The sequence below is a fragment of the Haliotis rufescens genome, unplaced genomic scaffold, assembly GCF_023055435.1.
Source record: "Haliotis rufescens isolate VD_foot unplaced genomic scaffold, xgHalRufe1.0.p SCAF_9, whole genome shotgun sequence".
Taxonomy (NCBI): domain Eukaryota; kingdom Metazoa; phylum Mollusca; class Gastropoda; order Lepetellida; family Haliotidae; genus Haliotis; species Haliotis rufescens.
Window position 1 is genome coordinate 30,320,453 of NW_025964383.1, and position 22,565 is coordinate 30,343,017.

At 40.7% G+C, this 22,565-nt stretch overlaps 1 protein-coding gene across 1 annotated transcript in view; it reads right to left on the bottom strand.

Annotated features, from left to right (window-relative positions):
• Positions 1-8,647: 8,647 nt before the first annotated feature.
• The window catches only part of LOC124118565 (myosin essential light chain, striated adductor muscle-like), a 40,038-nt gene continuing 26,120 nt past the window's right edge, over positions 8,648-22,565 (bottom strand). Inside the window, exons 2-5 of the mRNA XM_046480745.2 lie at positions 17,493-17,639; positions 14,508-14,675; positions 13,312-13,398; positions 8,648-10,989 (exon numbers count right to left, since the gene is read on the bottom strand). Coding sequence (XP_046336701.1) covers positions 10,937-10,989; positions 13,312-13,398; positions 14,508-14,675; positions 17,493-17,639 — 455 coding nt within the window. The 3' untranslated portion in view covers positions 8,648-10,936. The remainder of the gene's footprint in view (positions 10,990-13,311; positions 13,399-14,507; positions 14,676-17,492; positions 17,640-22,565) is intronic.

Below are 22,565 nucleotides of genomic sequence, written 5' to 3' on the forward strand. Positions count from 1 at the left end.
AAAACTTCCATACTACACTTTTACCTGATCGAAATTCCTTCCATGTAATAATGGCGATACCGCTACTACAAATTTCAGCGTACTTTGAGTTATACAAAATGGTAATGGTACCTACTCCGAATGTAGTCGGAAATACAACCTATACCTTCCAAACCGAGACCGACTTTTTGGCGATATCACCTGATAAAGGAAAATACACACTATTAGGTGAGGTGAAATTGGGTTTAACGTCGCGTCCAAGATTATTGCACTTATATAGCGACGTGCATGCACGTGTATGTGTGTGTGTGGCTGCTTGTACTAGTCCGGACTGATGCCGATTTATAGTGCTAGCTCACTGAGATACCATGCCGCAGTTCAACATGAATACCCCACTCAGACACAGTATACTGACTCCGAGCCGACCAGTCCTTGTTTTAGCCCCTTAATGCCGAGCGCCAGACAGGGTAACAACAAGTACAATCTTTTAACGTCTTTTTGTATGACGCGGCCCGGGATCGAACCCTGGACCTTCCGCTCTCCGGGCGGACGCTCTACCACTAGACCACGGAGGCGGTCCACACTATTAGACAAAACTGAAGTTTCATCTTGTGCGAGACGGGATATATCGTATTGTCCCCTGATTGCGGCTACTTATGTTACCACGATGGTACCAGACTGTATAACCTCGCTGTTTTTACAAAAAAAATCAGATTAGATAAAGGAAAATTGTGAAATCAAAAATTAAACCTCCGTCAGACATTCCTATTATTAAATCATTAGCGAGAGGCAAATAGTTAGTGTATACTATGGAAAGATTAGATATTGAGTTAGCTTGTCTTCCTCCAGACTCCGATTTACCCACTACTATTTCAGTAGAGGCGGGGGCAAGTGTGATATCTATACCCATCTGATGCTCCGCACACTCGACTCACTTTTGCTTGCCAGTTTATTTGAGGCCTGAGTCGCAATATAAAATTAGACCTAGTTTCCATAAGGAACTAAGTCTGGAAATGTATACGACGCCATCGTCCAAACCCACGGCTAAATTGGGAACGTCCACTGAGGGAACTACCCAGTTTAAAATTCCACCGATAGAACCAGTCGATAACATTGATGAATTACTGGATGATCTAGATGTTGCAGATGAAGATATCAATTTTAATAATGGTATTCAGTCTAATCCATCAAGTACCTTAGCCATTTCTTATGCTATTATTGGAGTATGTGGAGTCGTTATAGTTATATTTATACTTAGTATTGCATATTTAAGGAGTAAGTGTAGAAGTAGGGATATTGCTAGCAGACAAAATGATCATGACCGGGTAGGACTGAGAGAGAGAAACCCTAGAACCCACCGATCAGCCCAGGCAGAGTTGATCTCTATGACCGAAAAAACCACCAACACACGATCCAAAGAAGCTTTTCCTAGACCAGCTCCACGACTAGCGGGTCAGAAGAGAAAACATTCACCGGTTTATCTGGAGAAGATAAGCGAAGGACGAACATCCCACGATGAGAACTCTGATGAAGAGAACATGCCTCTTACATCGGCACCCCTTGACGTACTTTAGGGATCATGATTATTTATGTGTGTGTGGGGGGGGGGGGGGGGGGGGGGGGGGATTTTATTGTAGTGAAGACTGAGAACACAATTTCATTAATAAAGTGTACATGATCCCTAACTATTTTTGTTCAGTATATGTGAAAGCAACCACTCATTACAATGACATTTAAATATCATTAGTGTGATGAAAAGGTACTTGTAATACTAGAACAGCCGTGTCACCTTACTATTGGAGGGGAGCCAATTGTAACGCGATACAGAAACCAAGCGTTTTAGCTCCTGTCACCGTATTGAGTCAATTCCCGCGCAAATCTATATCTCCGACTGGTTACAACTAACAAAATAGTGTAAAAACCTACCAATCCCCATTCTCTATATGAGGCGGTCGGGTAGCCTAGTGGTTAAAGCGTTCGCTCGTCACGCCGAAGACCCGGGTTCGATTCCCAACGTGGGTTCAATGTGTGAAGCCCATTTCTGGTGTCCCCCGCCGTGATATTGCTGGAATATTGCTAAAAGCGGCGTAAAACCATACTCACTCACTCACTCATTCTCTATATTTCCAGGGCTCGCATTTCGATAAACCTGCACTTACCCCTTGATCCATTCCCGTGGTTTTTGGGATCCCTTGATTTTCATAATCATTTTACGGACAAATCAAACGTCGAAATATGGAAAAGTGAAATGGGTAAGGGACTTGCCACCACAAGTTTTAATGGACATGAAGACATAATGGAAACATCAAAAAGATTTTTGAAGGCAGTCAGGCATTTTTGAGTCAGTCAGTTTTCAAAGTTGAATTTCTCGTGAACGCCATGTTGTTGATAACGCCAACCCCACATCGAGGCTGGTTTGTAAAGGGGCTCTCACACTTTGCCGTTGCGTATCGAGTATGGATCCGAGCTGGACCCGAGCAGACTCGGGGGTACTCGTATGGAGCTCGTAGCGAGGTCGTACTAAACTCGGGGTAACTCGGGATACCTCGTACTGATCTACGAGAGTTTTGGAACTGCTCAAAACAGTTAGGCCGCCAGCCAACTCCTAAGAAACTCGTAACACACTCGTAACACACTCGTCCTACTCGTAGTACCCTCGTGGAGACCTCGTTGTGCTCGTACAGAACTCGTATGAGGATCGTCTGCAAAATTTATTGCCGACTTCACCGAGTCTAATATGAGCTAATTCCCGCCGAATTATTTAGCAGCTCGTAGCCACCTCGTACCAAAGTCGTACCAAACTCGTACAGCTCGTATCGAGATCGTTGTGTTCGTATGCAACCCTTAATAGACTCCCATGAGACTCCTATTGGACTCGTAACACACTCGTAGCGTACTCGTATGATACTCGTATATATGTAGCCTCTTCCCGAGTCCTAACCGAGTTAGGCTAGGGAGAGCTCGGCAACCACCTCGGCAAAGTGTGAGAGCTGCTTAAGTCGCATTCTGATTGGTCCGTTAGACTGAGTGGAGTAGCAAATCAAAATTGCTTATATAAACCAAGGTCGGGTAATCTGAGATCGTCATCACCAGGGGGATGGATCCAGGTGTTCGTGTAGGTGTCCCGAGATGCGAGCCCTGGAAATAGAGGCTGGCAATTCTCTTCCTTAATCATTTCCCTCGAAATACGTATGCTTTCGTTCATCGAAAGTAAAATGGGATTCCAGATCGAGTGGCAGCTGTTGGGTGGGGCTCACGTAGCGACATGCAGAACGTTTCCGAAGCTAACAGAAACACCTGACGTTGAACATTGAACTGATGAGAACATACGGTAAGCTGGTCGGTGCTGAAAGGTCAATAATAGTTTATGGCGGAATGATGGGTCCGAATCCAGGTCTTGCTGATCATGGTTGAGAACGGACGCATCTGGTGACGTCTTAGACCACTGCACAGCCAAGATCCGCTCCGATCGAGTCTTATTACACTCCATGAATCTATGAATCTAAACCATTTTCACCATCCAATCCCCGATTTGGTTGAATATAATGAATGTGAGTTATCTCCCCTTACCGGGATGACGTCCTTCAGGAAAGGGGAGATAACTGCATGTAACTAAGAATAAATAACACTAATCGCCGTACAAGTAGGTTACCCGCAACACAATGTTTTCCTACAGACGTCTATAGTAACCATATGTGTTATGGGTTGAGTCATTAATGTGAGTTAATACTTGGACATTGATGTGATTTGTTTGTTTGTCTGTTTCGTGTTTAACCCCGCACAATATTCCAGCTATAATGACGGCGGTCTGTAAAATAATCCAGTCTGGACCAGAAAATCCAGTGATTGATATCATGAGTATCGATCCACGCAATTTGGACATGCATCAACCAAGTCAGCGAGCCTGACCACCCGATCCCGTTGGTCACTTTTTACGACACAATAGTCACCTTTTACGGCAAGCATGGGAATGCGGAATCTTCACGGTGAGCTGATGTTTATTATAGTTTTCACAAGTGATGAAAGTTTCCTACTTGTTACTATGAACGCATTATGCTATCAGTTTGAAACCAAAATCCCTTGTACACAAGACTCATTAATAGTTGTTTTATAATATTCATTAATGAGTTTATACTTGTTAAATATTCTCACAAGCCTCTTTAATGTGGAGTGATATTTAATGTGAGTTGATATTTGTAAAACAGATTCACAAGACTCACTAATTAGAATTGATGTTTCACAATAAGCATTAATACATATTGATGGTTGATACATATTATAAATGTTACAAGACTCATTAATGTGAAGATACATTTATTATAACTCTCACAGAAGTTATTAATGTAGGTTGATGTTTATCATGAATTTCAATATACTCATTTATACGGGTTGATGTTTATTATAAATTTCACAAGACTCATTTATGTGGGTTTATATTTATTTTAAATTTCATATGACTCATTTATGTGGGTTGATGTTTATTATTTAATTTCCCAAGACTTATTTATGTGGGTTGATGTTTATTATAAATTTCACAAGACTCATGAATGTGGGTTGATCTTTATTATAAATTTCACAAGACTCGTGAATGTGGGTTGATGTTTTGTTATATGATATATATCTCTCAAGTGATGAAAGTTTCCCACATGCTTCTTCGTGCTGAAATTGCAAACGACCCAGATACATTTCATAAAGTTAGTGACTTGCAATAGTGTGTCAGCCTCAGTGACACATTCAGTTGCTGGTGAACGAATGTACAATAACTCACTGTGGTAGTCTGTCAAGGTGGTGGAATCTAACGACCTGAAGCTGACATTTCTTCTCAATGAAATAGACAAAAGACAATAACAACAGCCTGAGACGCTTTTGATTTAAATATGTGTACAGTACCATTATAACTGGCGATTTTAATTTAGACAATCTTCATTATAGCAAAGTTAAAATAGATTTTCTAAAATCAATGTATGGTTTGACCAAGATCATGCTAGAATTAGACCTATTTCCTGCACTTTGATTGATTTATTGTTCGTGACAAATGTTGTTAATAACGTAAGGATGTTTTAGATCCGATTTTCAGTGACCACTGTCCACTATGCGTAGGTATTGTCCATAGACGTCAACATTATAAAAGGCAGATTTACAATTATGCCCTTGCTGATGTTGATCGTCTTAAAAACGCGTTTGCTAACAAAACAGTGGACTCTTTGTCGTCCTCGGAAACCGTACACTAATAGAAGAAGCTTTGACCTCTCTGGTTAAATATAAATGTGTGGTGAAATGGGGTTTAACGTCAGGTCCAAGATTATTACATAGCGACGTGCATGCAATTGTGTGTGTGTGTGTGTGTGTGTGTGTGTGTGTGTGTGTGTGTGTGTGTGTGTGTGTGTGTGTGTGTGTGTGTGTGTGTGTGTGTGTGTGTGTGTTCTAGTTCGGACTGATGCCAATTTTATAGTACTAGCTCACTGCGCTCACAGTTTAACATGAATACCCCACTCAGACACAGTCCTAGTTTTAGCCCCTTAATGCCGGCGCCAGGCAGGGTAACAACAAGTACCATATTTTAACGTGTTTTGGTATCGAACCCCGGACCTTCCGCTCTCCGGGCGGATGCTCTACAACTAGACCACGGAGTTGGTTAAAAACACGTGTACCAAACATATACCAAGTAAAGAAGTAACAATAAGACCTAGGGATCCGCCTTGGATGAAAAACGAGGTACACAGATTGATCAGAAAACGTAATCGTCAGCACCAGATTGTTGAAAGGCGAAACTTGCCAACCGACTGAACAAAACTTAGTTCATTAAGACATAAACGTTACTAAGGATGGTATGTTTTAACTATTGACAGAAAATGATAAATGATACACATGGAACACAACTGTGGTGGTTTGTAGTGAAACGAATTCCGAGGAGGTACGCTTTCCTCCATTGATTCCACCTATATGGACCCGACAATCCAGTGATTGACATCATAAGCATCGATCCACGCAATTGGGATACGATGACCATTTTTTGTAATTCGGGCAGTGGTTGATTATCAAAATAAACACCTTGTTGATATTGATAAAAATATAGATATTCCCTTATGTGACATTACACTTAGTTGTAAAGAGGTTGAGGGTATCTTTCTTCAGAAGACACGAACTAAAGCATCAGGGCCCGATGGGAGAGGAAACAGATTACTTAAATTAACTGCCACCAAATTAGCACCAATATTAGTAAAACTGTTTAATATGTCCCTCCAGAATTCAACCTCTCCGGTTATTTGGAAAGCAGCATCAGGTATGCCTGTCTATAAGAAAGGAATTGAATATCACTTTTCTAATTATAGACCTATAGCACTCTCAAGCTGCATAGCCAAGGTATTTGAAAAATGTATGTTTAAGTTTGTATTCAGTTACTTCAGAGATAACAATATGTTGACAAATTTACAATCTGGCTTTATGCCTGGTGATTCCACTTCATATCAATGAAGGTATGTTTAGGACTTAAGAGCACATGCTGTAGATACGGAAGGAAATTGGAGCTGTTTTGTGTGATATCAGTAAAGCTTTGATATAGTTTGGCACAAAGTAATCATACACAAATATAACTCGTGTGGCACCAAGGGGAATAATTTCAGTTGTTGAAGAGTTATTTAGAAAACAGAACGCAGAAGGTAACTATTTATGGTTACAGTTCTAATGTAAAGCCAGTGATGGTCGGTGTACCACAAGGATCAGTACTGGGGCCTTTATTATTCTTTATTTATATAAATGATATTGTGGAAGGTAGTGACAGTATTTGCAGATGACACGTCAATATATGTCATGTGGAAGACCCGACCATTGCTACAAACTACCTGAATAATGACTTAATTATAAGTAGAAGGCGGTCGGGTAGCCTAGTGGTTCAAGCATTTGCACGTCACCCCGAAGACCCGGGTTCGATTCCCGACATGGGTACAATGTGTGAAGCCCATATCTGGTGTCCCCCGCCGTGATATTGCTGGAATATTGCTAAGTGCGGCGTAAAACCACACTCACTCACTTAAGTAGAATTTCTACCCAGTCCACCCGTAAAGTAACTCCTAATCCTAAACCAGAACTAACATGAGTGACAATATCATCAAGGAAGTTCAATCCCACAAACATTTATGAATTATTCTCCAACACGACTGCTCTTGTAGTGAGCATAGTTAAAAAAGTTAGTCCTATTATAAACTGTCTGAGATGTTTTAAATATCGTTTAAATAGGAAAATATTGTAAACTATGTACACTTCTTTTATACTGCACAATGCCGAGTATTGCTGTCACATCTGTGATGCCTGTTCAAAGGAGCAGTCTCTGCTGCTTGAAAAGAAGCTTAACCTAGATGCGCTTAGGGCAATATGTAGGGCGGTTCGTGGTACTAGTCACTGCAACAATATACCGAAACAAATTGTTTACCTCTTAGTGAAAGAAGACATCAAACCAAACTTAAATACTTTTTACAAAGTGTTCAATAACCTTGCACCTAGTTATCTCTGTGATCTCGTCCCACCTAAAGTATCAGATACTAATGACTACAACCTAAGGAATAGCTCTAAATTAGAGACACTAAATTGCAGAACAGCAAGCTATGCACAATCTTGTCTTCCTACTCCAGTCAAACTCTGGAATTCCTTGCCTGCTGCATATACTGAAGCTAGTACATTGAATGCTTTTAAAAGAATGATGAAAGGTGATGAAATGCAATGCAACAAATTTGATTTAAATTATGGTTCTAGGTTCAACCAAAGTGTGCACTGTCACCTGAGACCTGGGTGTAGTGACTTCTGTGCTAATGTTTATATGAGCTTATCCAAATTGTTCTTGTGGCTACCACCATGAAGATGCACTTCACAATTTCTACACCGGCATAAGTAGAAACTTGTATCTTTACTCTAAAGGTAATAATGTTAACTCTATTCTTTATGGATAAGCAAATGTTACAGTAAAGATTAATTTAGAAAATTTAATACTAATACCTGTTCATAATTTCATATCAGCCTTTGGCAGATATCCCATTTTGTTCCCAGTGCAAACTATTGATTAATCTCAAATGTATCTGATTTTTGCTTACAGCGTTTGACTTCAGCATGTTCAGAGTCGACAACTGTGTTTTTATACAATATAATTACCTTATTATTAACCTTGACTGTACAGTATAATTTATTTCATTTGTATGACAACTGGAATGGTATTGGCATACGTCTTTACTTGTTTACCAATCCAGCTTCACAAATTATAAATACGTTTAAAACATATGTTTTACAAACATATTTAGGCAGCACATCCATGTACTTGTGTCCATAGCGGGTACAGGAAACTAAACACCAACAGCAGTTCTGCACTAAATGGTACTTACTTGAAAATATCTGTGGACAAATTCATTTATAAGTAATGATGTTAAACAAACAGAACTATATATTGCAAAAGAACGTGGTCAATTTTAACTACTTGGTGGATCTACATTAAAAAAAACATGAAAATCTTACACAATATTATCCAATGACAGCTGCAAGCTTCTTCACTGCGAGCTTCATCTATACGAAGGCTGCTGGCCACACAACTGATTCGGATTTAGCTCAGTGGAGCCTGAAAGCGACACTCCTGCCCATTGTGACCATCAGATCCCCATTTTGAATAAACAACATAAGCATCAAACACATTTGCAGGAATGTTTTACTGAGCGCCAACATGTTATATAGTATGCTTAGACATAAGTTGAAGTGCATAAATACATGTGTAAAATGAAGCTAAGCTTTATGATACAACATGAGACATTAGTAATAAAATAGAGATTTACCCTTCAACCACAAGCAGACAAAACAATAATAATATATCAATACGTAAAACATAAACAAATAAACAAATGAAGAAGAAAAAAAATGCACGTGAAACAGAAACAAAATTAAATCCAGTTGTGAAAGCTAGATTTAGATGTCAAATTGATTTGTTAATATTTCTTAAAAAAATGTATTCTATTTTATTAGGCAAGTCATAATTCTGACTCTTGTAAATGTTACACTAAAACTCCTTAAAGGTATGGAAATAGAAATCACATGCATATTTATTCATGTATTTGTCATGACATTTATATATGGAATTGTGTTACTTAAATGTCTATAATCTCCTCTAAAGTCAACAACACTCTTCCGGTGGATGTCTGATGTATTTAGTTAAAGTCGGTTGCCTAGTAACAGAATATACTTGAACTGCCTGATATGGCTTGATTTAATAAATGGTCTGTTCTGTTACAATTGAATGGATTTGTTTTCCGAAATAAAATCATCATCCTATTGATTACAAAGCAATACGACTGTTATTTTATTCTAAAAGATGTATTGTCAAAAAACAGTCTTCACATTAAATATACATTACAGGTTTGTCTGCAGTGTTACGGGGCATCCGAATGGTACAACAAAACACATTTTGAGCATATGTAGTAAAATATCAATAAATAGAACATGTAATGAGCACTTTTTATGAAGACAAGAAAGATGAGCTGACAGCAGTAATACTGATACGCTTAGATAAAATTACATTTTTTGTGTTTTGAAAAATATAAGGAATCTCAAGACAATATTATCTACAAAAGATGGTTTAGGCTTGAAAGGGTTGTCTCCCTTTGATCCGAAATTACTTTTCGTCTAGAATTTTTTTACTTCTAATTATTCGTGAGCGGTCTGTGTCTTGTTTTGTATAAATGCAAAACATGAGCAAAATAACTTGAGAAAAGTAAAACGAAACAGATATAAAAAGTATCCAAAAGGAGCTCAAAACCGGACCATCATTTCAACATGAACTTGTAAAATAATTGCGTCCCAAGTTTACAATATTTGTAAATTTATGAACAGATACAGCTGAAATAGAACCAAGTGCAAAATGTACAAAATAATACCCAAGACAAAAGATATTTTCTCAGCTGAATGTCAACACTCAAATGAAGAAAGTCGTGACGGACTCCATCCTCGTAACTCAGGGCTATATGTTCCACATACAGGTTCGATCATTTTGTGAACTGTGACGTCACTTTCACTATCTGTAAAACTAAACCGACGTGGCTCTATTTATACCCGACATTTCAAAACAATATTACTAATTGGGATACCAACAATTGACCTCGCATTCATTTGGGGAATAGAACCTTGGTCTTTTGAACGACGAGCGAACGCTTTGCAACATGGCTTCACCACCATCCTTTACCTACTTAAACGGGATCATCTCATTACAAGCAACATTTATAATTCTAATTTTATGTAGGTTGTTGCATTTTAAATATCGGGGAAATTGTAAAAAATGTACAAAATCAATACTCCACTATATACGATTCTGATTTGCTTGAACAAGTCGTTCGGTAAACGGAAATCGTCTGAAGGTTAACTATGGCTGCCTCTCAAGTTCGTGTTTGGAGCTCAATTCAAAATAATACCCCTGTGTTACGAGGATGATCCAAAACGTGAAGTAGTCTGGTTAACTTAAAGGCTGTTTAATAAGGACGAACACGATATAGGCTTAACCCGCCAACCGGTGAAACAAATAGTGTATCTCAGCCAAAATCTAAAGTACTTAAATGCAATATTTGAATCTAGACATACTATGTCTTTGCTTCGCGGAAAACGACAAAGGACCTATGTTGTATTTTTTCATATTACACTGAAATCAAGAGAACACTTGTATGCATTCACACACATAAATACGCGTAAGTGCCCTCTGGTTAAAGATACACACATATTTGTCTCATCAGATTGTAGTCAACAGCCCTAATTGTACCACTATACAACTAAATATGAACAATAATTATTTAACATGCTAAATATGAATTGTACGTAATTAGACAATATACTATATATATGCTAGCCTAGCATGACTATATTTATTAACCGTATGTTATTTGTCAAATAATAAATAAACAGCTTAAATGTTTGACATTTGGATGCGCGCGCACATTGATCAGATGACGTCCTCTTTTCCGTCGGGGCCCTTCATGACTTTCTTGATGAACTCTGCCAAGACAAAAACATGGCTGAAAGATACCGAAGTCGTTGTTGTTTCCAATTGTTACATTTGTGTTGCATGTTCGTGACTCGTCGGGGGTTTCCGTGAGAAACACTTCGAAAAGACACGTTAACACTTCCGGAAAACCCCGAATAATTCCGACTATAAACGTGGTCAATAATCAGATCATTCTTCACCACTCTCATCTTTGGGTACCATTCGTGACCAACTCGTCCAATTCCGGGACAAGCTTTGTAGGTTACGGAAACATACGAGTGGTGACAAATGCTTTCGGTACCCGGCCTCGCTTGACTCGGAATTACACGAGTTGGTCACGAATGCAATCAGTTCAAGGCACCCTTTCCGAAAGTCTAGTTAGCTCATTAATGTTGATGGTAAAGGTATGACTGTCGAAACCCATCGTTTGTGGATCGGCCACCAAGTTGGGAAGCTTCACGTCAATAACCTCAAAAACATTCAGTTGCTAAATGTACTTATTAAACATGGAATTTACGATGACATGAATTATTGTATGTAAAAGTTTGACGAGTGGCATTATATATCATCTGGATGTAAATGCACTGCTGTCGAAAACAAGGAGAAGTAAACGTATTTTGCTTTCGTAAGGCAGTGGCTTTGCGTCCCAAAAAATACTCTAAAAGACGTCTCCATCTCAGACTACGTGCGTGAGCTTTGTTTAACGCCGCTGATAACAGTATTCGAGTAATCTCACGGCGTGGCAGCTAAATGTGGGAGGAAAGCCCGAAGTGATGCAGGTACCGGGCGTTTTACCACTAGTGAAACCCACGAGCAATGGTATGACGATAACAAACCTAAAAACAGAACCCTAGATCATAAGTTGCTGGCACGCCTAAGGGACGCAACTCTTCACAGCCCTTCGCCGCGCATTCGACGACAGGGTCACCCATACCCCTACTTAAAGTAAGCATAACCATGTTAGGAAACACCCCATCTTGTATTGAATGTACGCTCAGCGGACAATTCCAGTCTGTGCCTGCTGTATTGTTTGTGAAACCTGCAACATGTTGGTCTAAGATCAATAACACTGAGTATTCATTGCAATATGAGCGAGTGTTAGCTCCGCCGATTCAGCAATCGCAAATTTAATACTAGTGCCAAAATATAAGCAGATAAAACTTATTTTGAGTGATGTTGATGCGAGGATCTGTTCAAGAAAGATTTATGTAAAACTATATTTACGGAATTATATATTTGAAGAGAGAAAGTTATGAAATTTGGACTCAAAGTAAAAACTTGATTGTATATATCTTCACGTTATTAGCTCGGACATGTTCAGAATGGTTCTAGTGTATGCTTATCTGTCATAGACGTAATACTGCTCCACGGTGACAAACATTTTATGCCCAAAACGCTGTTAATGAACGGATATAACAACCCAACATCATCTACGACTCCGCCGATACGTTGCATCCGCTGAAGCATTTACAGGTTGATGGGTGTGAATTCTATCAAATGTGTCTCTGTGTAGTTAAACGGGACTCAATGATCTGGTGCTCATTGGCAGTTTTTGCCTCGGTGAAACGTCAACATCGTTACGTCAATGTAATCATTAATTGCTTGATTGACTTACATAATAATTGGAACATATACGAACAATTCCGTGTAAATAAGATGCAAGGTCTGTCCATTGACCAGAGGCTATACACCCTTTAAATAGACACACCGCGTGATCGAATAACGATTTGTTCATTGGGCATTATGTGTTCCTTAATGACCAATCACAGATCATGTTGCAATCCATGTTTAATAGGGGCTAGGTGGCCCAATCGTCGAAGGCACCGTAAATCGGTGTGTAGAGTTGCGTCCTGTGAATTGCCGGTTCGAATCCCGGTTCGTCCCGATTATGTTTCTAGGTTTGTCAGCACCATACCCTGCTCGTAGGTATTCCTCACAGTGGTAAACGTCTGAGACCTGCATCACTTCGGGTTTTCCTCCCACATTAAGCTGACAAGGAATGATACAACTGGAATACTGTTAAAAGCGGTGTTAAACCCTCACTCACTCATTTTGAATAAATATGGAGAAGTCGGAAACCTTCGAGTTAAACGAACATGATACAGCAATTAGTAGTACGAACATCGTTATTCCGTAACCCCGTTAATCCGGGCCAGTTTCCATTTTATTTTGGATTAACGAGTTTGTTTAAACATGATATGTTTATAAAAGTTATAGAAACTGTGGTAAATGAAAAAAATGCCAAAATAACGAACAGTTTTAAGTATTAATGTAAATAAAAATATAATATTGTTCATCTTATTGCCACCAAATATCCTTCATGCAACACTGACCTTCGTATTTCAGATTCCCCTCAATGTCTTCTCGAGTATCCGTAAGTTTGAGGATTTCACTGACAGATTCATCGGGTAATCGCTCACCTGTAACAGAATGCCTAAGGCGTCATAAAAAAATAACTGTTTCTCGGGCACACACAGAGGAGAGAGTTAGGACCTTTCATCATATTTTATTTCTTAAAAAAAGTAATGAGGGAGGAACACTTTTTATGTTTTTATGAGTTTTGTCTCACCACGAACACCAAACACAAAAATGAGCACACACTGAATTCGGCTATTTAATATCATGACTACCCGTGAAGATCCGGCTTAGAATATGGTTCAGCAACCCAAGCTTGCCGTGAAAGGCGACCGTAAAAGGCGACTATGCCTGTCGTAAGAGGAGACCGGGTGGTCAGGCTCACTGACTTGGCTGATCATGCATGCATGTCTCTGTCTCTGTCCCTCTGTCCCCCCCCCCCCCCCCCCCCCCCCCTCTCTCTCTCTCTCTCTCTCTCTCTCTCTCTCTCTCTCTCGCTCTCTCTGTCTCTCTCTCTGTCTGTCTCTCTCTCTGTCTGTCTGTCTCTCTCTCTGTGTCTGTCTCTCTCTCTGTCTGTCTCTCTCTCTCTCTGTCTCTCTCTGTGTCTGTCTCTGTCTCTGTCTCTCTCTCTGTCTCTCTCTCTTTCTCTCTCTGTCTGTCTCTCTCTCTCTGTCTCTCTCTCTCTGTCTGTCTCTCTCTCTCTGTCTGTCTCTCTCTCTGTCTGTCTCTCTCTCTCTGTCTGTCTCTCTCTCTGTCTGTCTCTCTCTCTCTGTGTGTGTCTCTGTGTGTCTCTCTCTCTGTGTCTCTGTGTGTCTCTCTCTGTCTCTGTCTCTCTGTCTCTGTCGCTCTCTCTGTCTGTCTCTCTGTCTCTGTCTCTCTGTGTCTCTGTGTGTCTCTCTCTCTCCCTCTCTCTCTCTGTCTCTGTGTCTCTCTCTCTCCCTCTCTCTCTCTGTGTCTCTGTGTGTCTCTCTCTGTCTCTGTCTCTCTGTCTCTGTCGCTCTCTCTGTCTGTCTCTCTGTCTCTGTCTCTCTGTGTGTCTCTGTCTCTATCTCTGTCTCTCTGTCTCTGTCTCTCTCTCTCCCTCTCTCTCTCTCTCCCTCTCTCTCTCTCTCTCTCTCTCTCCTACACACGCATTCACTCACTCACTCACTCACTCACCCACCCACTCACTCACCCATAGCTGTGAGCATGTTGTTCATTTCAGCGAGGGATATATAGCCTTGACCCTCCCTGTCGAAAGACTTGAACGCCTCCACGTAAGCGCGATACGTCCCCTTCTCTTTCTCGTTTTTGGCCTGCTTAAAGATGGAGAGCACCTCCTCGAAAGCATACTGTTTCTCTCCTGGAAGAAAAAGTAATTGGTGAATATTGCATCCTCGCTTATCCCGTGTATTATATTCCAGAATGATGCTCACCCTGGACCCATACGCTAACACAGAATCAGGTGGAGCTCCAATAGAATGACACGTCAGAATTTAAAACTATGATCGACTCTGTATGTGTCTCTCCTGGGACAGATAAACAAAGGTATATGCGTTAAATAAATGTGTGGAAAATTTTCATCCATCTAAATTAACTGCTTAAAACACACAGCATGCATCGAATATATCTTCATTCACATACATAACATTGGTTTATTGATTACTAGAGGAAAGGCCTTTCCTTGACTTGGTGAAAAACTAAAATGAAAAGACAGTTTGTTAAGTGTATTCCAAAAGGTCTTATACGTTAGCATGGTTGCATCTTCGTTAACCAAGTCTCGTCGGTTTTGCAGTGTAGCTTATCGTATGAAGCGAACGTATAATCATTACCGTCGCTCACATATTATAACCCCTCCAACGCCTGCAAAAAGTGAGATTTGGTGAAATAGGGTTTAAATAGCGGCTTGCATGTATGACAGTGTTCGAAATACCTGCCTGCCCGACCGTCCGAGACGGGTTGATTTCAACTCGGGCTGCCAGATTTTCAAATCCCCCTGCCCGACGGTCGGGTTATATTTCATATGTGAAAATATTCAAAATATTTCCCGATGATAAGCATTAATTCACATGTAAAGATGAATGATAAAATGTAACCAAAAAGAAACCCCGTTAGCTTATCCTGAGAAACATATGATTATAGTGGGCAGGCAGGTTTTGGTCAGGGCTGGCAAGTATTTCAGCTAGCCAGTCCTGTGGTCTGGCTGAAATTTTTGGGAGTTTCATACCCTGATGTATGCGCAGGTACGTGTTTGCGTGTGTTTTTGTTTGTGCTTGTTTGTCCGGAGTAATGCTAATTTTATAAGTACTACCCAACAGAGATACCATGCTGCAGTTTAGCATGGGTACCCCACTCAGACACAGTATACTGACACCGAGCGACAATGTAAGGTATGTCATTAGATGTGTCATTTTGTTAAGTCAGCAATTACTGTGTATTCATGATCGTAGACAGTGTTTATCACGCTCTCCTCCTGTTGCTCTGATTCAGAGATTTTACTTCCTTGTTTAATCCCCTTTATGCCGAGCGCAAGGTAACAACAAGTGCCATCTTTTAACTTCAGGGGATCGAACCACCGATTTTCCGTTCTCTGGGCAGAGGCTATATCCACTACACCAAGGGACGGTCTGAATATGGAATAGAGTAGGTCCATAGTAAACCATGCTTGTCGCACCGCCCATGACCACAAAGGATTCCTTGTGTGTGTTTTTCACTTTTGGCAACAGACCCGTGAAGATCCGGAGTAGAATATATAGGTCTTCAGCAACCTATGCTTGCTGTAAAAGGCGACTATGATTGTGGTAAGAGGCGACTAACGGGATCGGGTGGTCAGGCTCGCTGACTTTGAGGCATGTCATCGTATCCCAATTGCATGGGTCGATGCTCATGACGTCAATCACTGGATTGTCTGTCATAAAGCTGGATTGCTGAGTGCGGCGTTAAACAAAAACATAAACAACAAACAAAACTTCTGACTACAAAGGGAGATAAACTCCCTCGTTTCTTGGAATACATACTGGGTAGCGTATCCTGGCAGAGTATATCGATTCTCACACCAACAGTGGTTTGTTTGTTCCAAGCTCGATTATATTTCACAGACCATCGCGATCACATGTCTATCGTGATATTCCTGAATATGGCATGCGTAACTATAGGTTACGCTTTCGTTGATATTCAATCATAGTAGCGTTCGCTCGTAACGCAAAGACTAGGGTTCGATTCCCGACATGGGTACAATGTGTGAAGCCCATTTGTGGTGTCCCCCGCCGTGATATTGCTGGAATATTGCTAAAAGCGGCGTAAAGCCATACTCACTCACTCACTCAATCATAGTAACAAATGTTCTGAATATTTATTTACAACAAATGATAACATAGAACAGTTCTGTCTAAAGCAAACATTAATTTTCCATCTTTTCACAATATAAGGTATTCAATTAGATGTGAGCGTCACTTTGTAAGGGGCGGTCGGGTAGCATAGTGGTTAAAGCGTTCGCTCGTCACGTCGAAGACCCAGGTTCGATTCCCGACATGGGTACAATGTGTGAAGCCCATTTCTGGAGTCCCCCGCCGTGATATTGCTGGAATATTGCTAAAGGCGGCGTAAAACAATACTCAGTCAGTCAGCCAGTCATTTTGTTAAGTCAGCAATTACTGTGAATTCATGATCGTAAACAGTGTTAATCACGCCACCCTCCTGTTGTCTCGATACACAGATTTTACGAACGCCTCTCTCATTTACGAGCGAGTGCGGTTTCACTTCATATTCGGTTCTTTACGTTACTTCAATACGTTTCCACTCATCGAATTTTTTGACAGGCCGTCAACGTTTTGGTGGGAATTGTTTTGCCAAGATTGATGCTGCTGAGGTAGAATCTTTTGTTCTTGTAAAATGTATTTTGTGTTGTAATTTTGAGAAGGTGGCGTCCGTAGCCAAAATATTTCGCTCATTTTGTTGTTATGTCTCCATGCACTTCCGGTTGGTAAGGAGTAAATGTTTTTTTGTATTCTGATTGACTAAATTACGCCAAAGTCCATCAAAGTTTGATGAGAAATATGATCAGTTTATATTCGATCAAGGTCCGTCAAAAATATTTTTAAGTTATTTGTCAAAAAAGACATTGGCCAAGTTTGTTGTTTTTTTATCAAAGTTTTTGATAATGTAACATGAGTTATCTCACCTGTTGCCTTGGTGCCTCCAAGCTTCTCCGACTGTGCTAACGTAGGGTTGAGGCCCATGCACCGGAGAAGATCCCCAACCTTGATCGCATCGATCAGACCATCACGGCCGTCCCAGAAATCGAACAGATCGAATACCTCTCTAACATCTGAAAATAGAACCAGTGAATGAGTAAAGGGAGGCAAAACACGCATGATTTAGGCGTGCTGGTGTAGGCTGAATGTTATACAAAAGAGCTCGGGAAATACAAGTGTTCTGACACTCGTTTCGTAAAACCAGTATGACACACATGCTCGTACAATCTCTATTATTTTGGTCCATGTTCATTTTAGCGATCTCAATGCTGATTCGTCAGTTAAAGACCAATGACGTCATTTTATTGTTGACAAATTGATTAAATTTGTTATAATCAGCTGCCTTTAGAGAAGTTCCTCTGTGGGGCTGACATTTCATGACGTCTTTTTCATTTTCTCTCTTAAAATGTCTGTGAGTAAGATATAGAATATCTACTCGAAACTCGGGATTACGGATTAGCAGTCCCTCGTGAATGGATGCTGTACCTCGACAAGTGCTCGGGATTAACATCATTCGTTCACTCGGGACAGATAATCCGTCTTTCCTCGCATTTTGTTGGTTGTTCTCTAATTACTTTCTAATCGGTTGTCTGAGGTACAGTGTTCCAGCCATAGCACTGCGTGTCAAGTGGTGTCATCACGAGTATTATGCCAACTGTGTGTTTGTTTGTTTGTTTGTTGACATGCATCAACCCTTTCAGCGAGTCTGACCACCCGATCCCGTTAGTCGACTCTTACGACAAGCATGGGTTTCTGTAGACCAATGCTAACCCGGATCTTCACGGACGGCTGCCAACTAACCAAGGATACTAACTTGAGCGAATCTGGATTGGAACCCACGTCAAGGGGATCCTGACAACTAAGGCACACAACCAAGAGTCTCCCACCACAAGACCACCCATGATCTAAGTGTGTTACTGAACCTACAGCGGGAAAGCGCATGATTTATTCATTGAGCAAATGTGAAATATCCTTCAAGAGACTCTAAGTGTTCTTCAAACAAAGACACTATCAAAGAAAGGTTGGCTAATGTGGTCGTTAATTGCTACAAAAAAAAACAAATCAATCAAGTATTTTTTATAGGAAATCTCTTGTTCTTTTCAAGTACACGTATAAGGCTGTTTGCCAGCGAGATTGCGCTTATCCTAAATCAAGCACGACAAAGTACAGAAATATATTATCCGCGAAGTATAGGGCATTGCAGTCGTTTTTCTGAATACTCAAAGGATCCAATTGGATTCCAGGGCAGAACGGGTCAGCAGTATGATATGCTGTGTGTTCGAGAGAAAAAGGAATAGAGCTGAATTATTGTGTGATCTGTTGTGTTGCAGACGACGACTTTGAAATGTTGACGATGGTAACCAACCGTTTTGCTTCGTCCAGGATTGATTTCTTAGGGACCGACCATTGGTGTGAGGGGGGATTTAACAGCTATAAAAAACAGATATTGTTTTTAGGAAAACCATTTTGCAACAATGTAAATATTGTGGCAGGTATATTCTGAAGCATAATTATTTTAAGTTTCGGGAACAAATTATTGTTTACATCATTTCAGCATTATGTGGGGGGAAATTTCAATGGTTCAAATCTTAGACGTTTACCATGTTGTAAAACCAACCAACTTGGCTTTGATGCTTTGATGCGCACGAAAGTGGCCCAGTCGTTTAAGGCGCCGCGATTCGCTGTGCAGAGTTGCGTCCCTTGGGTACGCCAGAAACCTATGATTGTGGGTTCGAATCCCGGTTCGTCCCGATTATGTTTCTAGGTTGTCAGCTCCATACCCGTGCTCGTGGGTTTCACCGAAGTGGTAAACGTCTGAGACCTGCATCACTTCGGGCTTTCCTCCCACATTAAGCTGGCACGCCGTGATATGACTGGAATACTGTTAAAAGCGGCGTTAAACAAGACTCACTCACTCACTCACTGCACAGTATATTGCAGTGTTTCCATACCCTCAATTATTTTTTCTGAGTTTGTTATGTATTTATCCCCTGAAACATTCCTGCAATACCACGGGGGGATACGGACAAAATGTACCAATTTTATGGCTTGAAAGCAGGTTATCGGCGAGACGAGCAAACGCTTTAACCACAACACGACTACACACTCTTCTACACAGACGTTCTAGGTGGGCTGATGAGTATCAAATATATGTTACACAGTTCAATCAAATGTTCAAAATCGTGTTTTTTTCACGATGAAGAGCGGTTATCGTGTCCGGGGTGTTCGACGCAGCTTTCAAAGAGATCCCGGAATTTGGTCGCGATGTGATTTGGCATCGCTAATATTCGGTACGGTGATAAGAAAATATTTTAAATGAAAAACGTCTCAAGCAGCCGGTTGGCAACTAACCAAATGTGCTGCCTTTTTACAGGGAAGCTCAAATTTGTGTAGCTGTTTACAACGGAGGAACCTTGAGATGAAGTTTATGGCCTGCCGGCTGACTTTGTATAGCATATACCATACTGTTTTGTAATACGTTTATACACACACACAGATGACCTAGGCTCTGCTGTGACCTCGCTTGTTTAAGGTAGCAATGCTCAATCAAAACGTCCATATGTTTCCTATTCTCTATCCGTCCAGACCTTGACCAACATTATTTTCCGAGGTAACTATAAATTATGTGGGTGTTTCCTGAAAGACTGGAATCTATGTAATAATGGACACGTTTTCATAACGTATCGTTATCAATTAATTAATTAATGTGCACAGGTGGTCCAGTCGTCTAAGGCGCCACAATTCGCTGTGCAAAGTTGCGTCCCTTGGGCACGCCAGAAACCTATGATTGTGGGTTCGAATCCCGGTTCGCCCCGATTATGTTTCTAGGTTTGTCAGCACCATCCCCGTGCTCGTGGGTTTCACCGAAGTGGTAAACGTCTAAGACCTGCATCACTTCGGGCTTTCCTCCCACATTAAGCTGACACGCCGTGATATAACTGGAATAATGTTAAAAACGGCGTTAAACACAACTCACTCAAGGGATAAACGTTTACATTATTACGGTGTTTCCTCCCACATCAAGCTGAAATAAATGAAGGTTGGGTGATGTGAGGTGAGGTGTAATGGGCTTAACGTCGCGTTCGAGATTATTGCACTTATATAGCGACGTGCATGCACGTATGTGTGTGTATGGCTGCTTGTACTAGTCCGGACTGATGTCCATTTCATAGTGCTAGCCCACTGAGATATCATGCCCCAGTTTAACTTGAATACCCCGTTCAGACACACTTATACTGACTCCGAGCCGACCAGTACTTGTTATAGCCCCTGATGCCGAGCGCCAGGCAAGGTAACAACAAGTACCATCTTTTAACGGGTTTTTTGGTATGACGCGGCCGGGGATCGAACCCCCGACCTTCCGCTCTCCGGGCAGACACTCTACCACTAGACCACGGAAGCGGACCTGGAATAACTCTCTCAACTACTCATATTTGAGGCCGTTCACTGTATTTGCTACAAAATAGCATTTTAACATGAGGACGGAACCAAGCCAGTATTGTTCACGAATCACCTACGTTTAACTGTCTGTATCAGGTGACAATAGTTTGATAGTTATTCCATTAAGGGTCCTGCCACTCTTCCAACACAGCAATGGCGCATGTGGTATAAGTTGACTACATTTTTCGCTATGCTCCTTTGCGCTGAGACGGAACCCGGTTGAAATGGGCCTGAGGTGTCAGACACACCAAATGAGAATCAGTCGTATGAAGATTGAGAAATCTTGCAGCTGTGATTGGATGGTTTTGCGGAATGTTTTGAAATTCTTTAAATGTACATATACCCAGTAATTAAAAAGAATCATGTTTTTCTATATTTAGTGCTGTCTTTTTTAACATGACTAATGCTAAATGTGACCACAGATATTTTCAAGCTGGTGACATTCGGTGCGGAACTGGGCTTGGTTCATTTAGCTTCCTGTAGTCGGAAAACGAACGGGCCAAGCAGCCATTTTAAATTTGTATTGTTACTTTTTAGGCTAGACTATGCACTGATGTACATGTAACAACTGTTGAATGCCTAGTTATTTAAAGAAGAAATTATAACATCACTATAAAAAGTATATGGGACGGAACGGAGTCACCATTTCTTGTCCTGGAATACCACTAAAAATAATCGGCTTGTCCCGGAATAACCCGAGTTGGTCACGAATGATGACACCATGTCAAAGTATGGTATGGTCCAACTCTTGGAATGACATAATAACGAACAGAAGAACACAAGAATCGGTTCGGAGTTAAATATATGTCTACCAAGACGATATAAGCACTGTTTAACCAGTTGCATAAATCATGCAGAATTAGTAGTGTGAGAGGGTGCGTGAGTATGGGTTTATGCCTCCCTTTGCAATATTCCAACAATATCACTGCGGGGGGACACCAGAAATGGACTTCACACATTTTAACCATGTGGGGAATGGAACTGGGGCCTTCGACGTGACGAACGAACGCCTTAACCACTAGGCTATCCTACCGCCCCTTACAGAATCAGTAACAAAATTCTTAACATCTACGCTGGATAAATATACCAAGTATAAAAACAACCAAAAAACACTCTAAGAAAATCTGAAGATACGAAAATAATTTGCAAAATTGAATTCATATAATTATCATCATCATCTCGCTTTTATTCTCACTTGACAAAATATTTAAGAAAACTGCTGAATCTTCAAAATATGCAGAAGCACATAACACCGAAATAACCTACAGCTTGCAATGAACACGTCAGTCTCATTGAATTAATTCATAAACAATGCGCACGTGACGCGACGCACGTGTTGTAGATTGTATAGCAGAACACGCGGCTACCTGTCTCGCAGATCTACGGAAGATGTAAACAGTTAGGAAACGGGAATCACGGACGTTGCTAGTTTCAGACATGCAAATAAACAAACAAGCATCGGGTGTTGTTCGCACGATCCTTTGACTGCTATCTTAATTGAATATAACTGAAATTACGTGTCAAGTGTCAGAATTCTTTGTTGGAAGGAATCTGCGAGT